At 34.2% G+C, this 6,403-nt stretch overlaps 1 protein-coding gene across 1 annotated transcript in view; it reads left to right on the top strand.

Annotated features, from left to right (window-relative positions):
• phb2a (prohibitin 2a) overlaps window positions 1-6,277 on the top strand; it is a 15,619-nt gene extending 9,342 nt beyond the window's left edge. Inside the window, exons 7-10 of the mRNA XM_016508563.1 lie at window positions 3,635-3,738; window positions 4,320-4,397; window positions 5,383-5,459; window positions 5,782-6,277. Of these exons, the coding sequence (XP_016364049.1) occupies window positions 3,635-3,738; window positions 4,320-4,397; window positions 5,383-5,459; window positions 5,782-5,800 (278 nt within the window). The 3' untranslated portion in view covers window positions 5,801-6,277. The remainder of the gene's footprint in view (window positions 1-3,634; window positions 3,739-4,319; window positions 4,398-5,382; window positions 5,460-5,781) is intronic.
• Window positions 6,278-6,403: the final 126 nt, after the last annotated feature.

The following is a 6,403-nucleotide window of genomic DNA, read 5'->3' as shown; positions in this document are numbered from 1 at the left end:
GTCACACCTCTGTTCATCAATTTGCACTGACTACCAATAGCTGCGCGCATTAAATTCAAGGCATTGATGTTTGCCTACAAAACCACCACTGGCTCTGCATCCATTTACCTAAATTCATTACTTCAGACGTATGTGCCCTCTAGAAGCTTGCGTTCTGCAAGTGAACGTCGCTTTATTGTGCCATCCCAAAGAGGCACAAAATCACTTTCACGGACTTTTAAATTAAATGTTCCCTCCTGGTGGAATGACCTGCCCAACTCGGTCCGAGCAGCTGAGTCCTTAGCCATCTTCAAGAATCGGCTAAAAACACATCTCTTCCATCTTTTTTTGACCCTCTAACTCTGTCACTCTCTATTCTAATTCTATTCTTTATTAAAAAAAACTTGCCCCCTTTTAGACTTCCACTCTATTCATTTACTGCTTGTTTTCTTTAAAATAAAATAAAACTAACACTAGCTTCTCTAATGTTTTTGTATTCTATCTATTTTTTTCTTTTTATTTAATATACAATTAACAAAAGCAAAAAAGGCCTCTAACACTAATGTAAATTTTTTTGGTGCTTGCTGCTAAGCTCAGTCCCCATTTGCTTACATGGAAAAATGTGAACACATTCAAAATGACTTTTTTTGGTTTGTTTGTTTTGAACTGAAAAAAAGTCAGCCATACACGTGACGTGAATTGGAATGACATGCTCATAGAAAAGATATTCCCAAAAGAATAGGATCGATATTATCAGGTATTTATCTTAATGCAGATTCTATTATAACTTCTTATAAGATTCACTCCTAACCCATACATTCACCTTCTGCCCCTGACCTTTGGCTTTAACACTGTCAGCAGATTCTCAGGTCTGATCCTGGTGTGAGAAATAAATTATTAACCTCTTTGTGGAGGATAAGAAGCTCTGCCTTTATTTAGTTACAGAGCTGTTTAAGAAAACGGGCTGTTATTTCACACACTCTCATCTGATACAAGAGCTGAGACACACTACATTAAATATTTCATATTAAAGTGTCTGTTTGTTTGGTCAAGTCTAGAAATGTAGACTTGTGACCAAAATGTATTACAGTTGTATTACATTATCATATCAACATGAGTTTGAGTTGGGTAACATGAGTTTTACACAAACTTGTGGAGTTCATGTCAGTTCAAATGTTACTGTCAGTAAAGCAGAAGAAGGACATGGCAAATACTAGTACATTCATATATTCATTTATGTGAAAAACTTTGTATTAAATAAGAACAGTTCTAAATATAAGCACTTTCACTTTTAGACCTCATTGTATCTGCATGTCTGTTGATGGTTTAAATAAGTTGATCAGTTACTGAGAAAATCAGCCTAGCTGTTATTTATGTGTTGTTTTATTTTGGTGTGCAGGTGTCACTACTCATTAGGCGAGATCTAATCGAGAGAGCTAAAGACTTTAACATCATCCTGGATGACGTGGCCATCACAGAGCTCAGCTTCAGCAAAGAGTACACCGCTGCTGTGGAGGCCAAACAAGTCGGTTAGTAGTACCGAAATATGTAATCTATGCACCCTTTTATGCACTCTTGATAATGGTAATATATATTGCGTACGCTAAAATAGCCTAAATGAAGCATCCTAATCTAACCAAAATTACATTGTACCTAGTCACCGGGCTGTCAGTTTAACGTGCTAATAAATTAGTTATGAAAAAATAACGCAATTAAAATATTTTAACGCAGTTAACGCACTGGCCCCACCCCCAGACCTGTATGTCATCTTACATTTCATTCAGTTGACTGTTGACAAATATGATGCAGGGCAACAACTTCATAAATGCAATTATGCCCTAAAATTGGTGCAAAAATGCTCCTGTATGAGTTTTTGTCTCATATGTTAAGCGATTATTTACAGTTCAGTAAATAAGAAGTTAATATTGTGTTATATTTTAAAGGGGTCATATGATGCTGCTAAAAAGAACATTATTTTGTGTATTTGGTGTAATGTTTATGCGGTTTAAGGTTCAAAACAACAATACTACAGCGAGGATAAAAGTTACGCCTTCTTTCTTTGGGTGGACATTTGGGCGGCTTTATGCAAATCTTCCCACATCGTGATGTAGATATGTGGGGGCGTGTTAGAATGAGCCGTTTTAGGTAGGTGTGGTTGACTCTTAACTTTTATAAAGAATATCTCTTTGGATTTGAGACTTTAGTCTTTGCAACTTTACAGATCTTCTTTATGCACCAAGAGCTTGTAACACTCCAAAGAGAAAGGAAAAATTTAAATCGCATCATATGACCCCTTTAAACAATATACTGTTTTTGCTCAGTTTTGGCAACAAAAATATTACCTATGAAGCCACCGCAGAACTGTTGTGCGTCTTTGAGCAACACAGTGGTGTTTAGTTTCAGAATGAATCCGTGTTTTGAACGAATCGTGTGAATCAATGATTCAAAAGCCCATTCATAAAGAGACCCGTTTACTGAATTCCTGAATGAATCAGCTGTTTGAACGAATCGAATGAATGAATGAATGACTCAAGACATTTACCTACACCTGCTGGCAGTTTTAGTTTCTATATTTTATAGTATGATTTCATTTAAAAAAGGGGGGGGGGTTTAAAGGGATAGTTCACCCCAAAAAAAATTTATTATGTCATTATTTACTCAAACCTGAATGACTTACTTTCTTTTGTGGAACATAAAAGAAGGTATTATTTTGAAGACTGTTGGTAACAAAGCTGTTTTGGTTACCAATGACTTCCATTGCAAGAACGGAAAAAAAAACTGAGATATTTCTCAAATTATCTTCTTTCATGTTCCATAGTTTATGTTAGGCTGTTGTAGCCTAAACGTTTATGTGTAATAAATTGTTGAATCAAATAAAATATTTGTTTCTAAAGCTACTATTTGTAATGTCTACTTAATACTTTCTCATTTAACACAAAAATAGCTTTAAATAATCTTTTGGGTGTATTTTCACAGTCAAATTTATTTTGTGATTAATTAGATGAATTAATCGACACATCATGTAATTCTGCCCTACCAATAATATGACATGTTTACATTGGATAAATATATTAAGAAATATAATTTTTGTAACAATGCAAAAGTCACTTTTGATCAGTTTTATGTAAAAAAACAAAACAAAAAACAAAACTGACCTCAACCTTTTGAATAGTAGTGGATATTGCTGAAATTTTTTTTAAATATTAAAAGTAGTAAATATTGTCAAGGTCTGTTTTTCAAATTTAAGCAATATGCTTTTTTCTGTTTCATTTTTTAATTTCCCTTTGTGAAATTTCACTATGTGAGAATTGCAGCTGTAGAAAAATCAGCAACATTTATTATTTTGACATTTTGGTTATAATATATTAAAAATAAAAATAATTATCAGCTTATGGTATAGACTGTAATGTCTTAGAAGCATCCTTAAAAGCATTAAAGAGTATTTCTCAGAAAGAGCTTTGCTTATCCTAATGCTCTGCACTAGAGGGCACTCTGGTCATTCTATGACTTTGTTTTATTTCATCAGTATTCCCTATTGACCAAACAACAGTATGCAACTTGCACAAAACTGTATGAAATGTCATGTTGAAAAAGGAGAATATCTGTGTGTGAGACCTTTTTCTTTTAAATAACTGTCTCTCTTGTTGACATGTAGCCCAGCAGGAGGCCCAAAGGGCTCAGTTCTATGTAGAGAAGGCCAAACAGGACCAGAGACAGAAGATTATACAGGCTGAGGGTGAAGCTGAGGCTGCTAAAATGGTATGCTGTTGCTGCTTTCTCCACTCCACTTCAGCACACATATTGACGATCACTGAAACAATGTCTCTGTTTTATTCAAACTATAAGGGGCTTCCGTGGTTACTCTAAAATGTCCCAAATGCACTATTTTCAGCTACAAGCACCTCGTTTCATATAATTATTATTCCCTGTTATTATGTTCTAGATCTGTGAGTGGTAAATGACTGTAATTTTCGGATATAATTAATGAATACTGCTTCTGTGCTAATTAAGCCGCAGTCAGTTGTTGCAGTCATACATCTAGGCTATTTTGAACTGTTGCCCCCTCATTCTCAACAAGCTATTAGCAACCAAAACACATTTGAAAGCATTTGTTCTCTCTTTTTTGTTTGTGCGTTATGGACATTTCTCAGTTGTTCTTTCGATTTGTCATGTTTCAGCATTTACACTTTCAGATACGACTTTGCAGTTGGATTCTTTCCTGCTGATATGATGCAATTCTGTTTCTAAAACGGGCCGCAGGTCAATGGCTGTCTGCTGACGGTAAACAACCAAGGGTACAGAGTAATTTGCTTTTGTGTTTGTTTGTTTGTGCACTCCAGTTGGGTCAAGCTGTTACGAAGAACCCTGGCTACCTAAAACTCAGACGTATCAGAGCAGCCCAAAATATTGCCAAAACGGTAAGACAAAGAAATCATTGGTTGACTCATGTTAACAGATGCTGATACACTACCAGTTAAATATTTCTGGTACGTATGAAGTATTACAATTATTAAAATTAATATTTTTATTCAGCAAGGATGCATTAAATGAATCAAAAACGACACTAAAATATTTCTAATGTAATATAAATTTTCACTTTAGAAAGTTCAAAAGAACGGCATTTGTTTATTCATCAAAGAATCCTGAAAAAAATATCAGTTTCCACAAAAATATTAAGTAGCACAACTGTTTTGAACGTTGATAATGGTAAGAAATGTTTCTTGAGCACCAGATCAGAATATTAGAATGGAGTAATGGTTGTTGAAAATTCTGCTTTTCCGTCACATATTTAATGTAATAATATTTCATAATAGTACTGTTTTTATTGTATTTTTAAGCAAATAGATGTAGCCTTGGTGAGCATAAGAGACTTAATCATGTGGTGCTTTCCTGTCAGTTCTGTAGCTTACAAGAGCAAAACATGACTTATTATTGCACAGTATGTACACTGAGTCCTGCATACTAAACATCGTAAGTGAAGAATAGACATCATATAATATGGTTTCAAAAAATATTATGCTTCATAATCACATAAATGCATCTAGTTGCAAGATTTATTACCTTGAGAATAAATTTGAAAATGTATTCACTTTTGAAAGTCCAATCAAATAATGAGTCAAAACAGAGATTAATTTCATCACATTAGATCAAATTAAGCCAACCTAGTAGGTTATTTCAGTTATAGTAGTAGAGTATTCCAGGCATACTCTGCACAATTTACATACTAAACAAACCGTTTCTACAGTATTTGTATAAAAGTATGTATTATTATATTGAATATAATACAGTGTATAGTATTCAGTATATTTTATACGTTATATAAAATGTATTATTTATTAGTATGGTATTTAAATAAAAATAATGATGTCCTTGTCTCGTAATCTATGTATATCTTATCACCAGGTGGCAGCTTCTCAGAACAAGGTGTACCTGAGCGCAGACAGCCTCGTTTTGAACCTCCAGGACAGCTCCTTTGACAAGTAAGATCCTAACCAATGATCCTCACATAATTCTAAGCATTACATCTCCCTTCCTCATCTGTGATCTTCAAAACGAACTAAAAAATTCCCAGCTGTAGTTAAAAAGAGGAAAATCTTCTAATGAAGTATGTTGTTCTCTGATCTGAGTCTAATACCATCCTCACATTATTTTTTATTTCTCTTCTTAATCGTAACTACTGAATAGACTAAACACATATGCGTGTTTTGTCCAAAGCTCTGTTACTTAGTCTTAAATGTATTAATGCCCATATGTTAGCATAGTTCCCTCAGCGATAATCTCTGCATTTGTCTTCTCTGTCAGCCTGTCACTGGGGAAATGAGGAGCATCATCCATGAAGAACATATGCATTCCATATGTAAGCAGCGTTTGCTGAGCCACTATATTAATGCCCCTTTCCTAAACGTGACTGTGAGCAGAGTCTCTCTCACAGTACAGTTCTGCTGGGGCTCAGATGAGACATGGGTCAGGCAGCCTTACAGGTTCATCTGTACATGTATACCTGTTTATACACAGTCATTCAGGATTATTTTCTAGCACATTCAGCTCAAGAATTGGAGTTTTGGTATCAGGCAACTTTAAATACTAATGGTGATCACAAAATATACACTGCAAACAATAAATGGTCACTTGTTCATATATTCCTAAATGTCAATTTTGCCCCAAGGTTTTTTTTAAATTATTATTAGTATTACTATAACCATTCAATGTTCTCTATAAATTTCAACTTTATGAAGTGTTTGTTGACAGATGCTAATGTACTTGCAGACATTTTGATTAAATAATGTGTTTAAGACTATTTGTGGGGGATATTTATTTTTTTGGAAATGTTTTTGAACAGTAAGATTTTTCATGTTGTTTTTTTTTTTTAAAGAAGTCTCTTCTGCTCACCAAGCCTGCATTTATTTGATCCAAAGTACAGCAA

This window comes from Sinocyclocheilus rhinocerous, unplaced genomic scaffold (assembly GCF_001515625.1).
Source record: "Sinocyclocheilus rhinocerous isolate Xijiao unplaced genomic scaffold, SAMN03320098_v1.1 scaffold2279, whole genome shotgun sequence".
NCBI classification, from domain to species: Eukaryota; Metazoa; Chordata; class Actinopteri; order Cypriniformes; family Cyprinidae; genus Sinocyclocheilus; species Sinocyclocheilus rhinocerous.
Note: the sequence above shows the minus strand (reverse complement) of the source record. Positions and strands in the feature narration are given on the sequence as shown.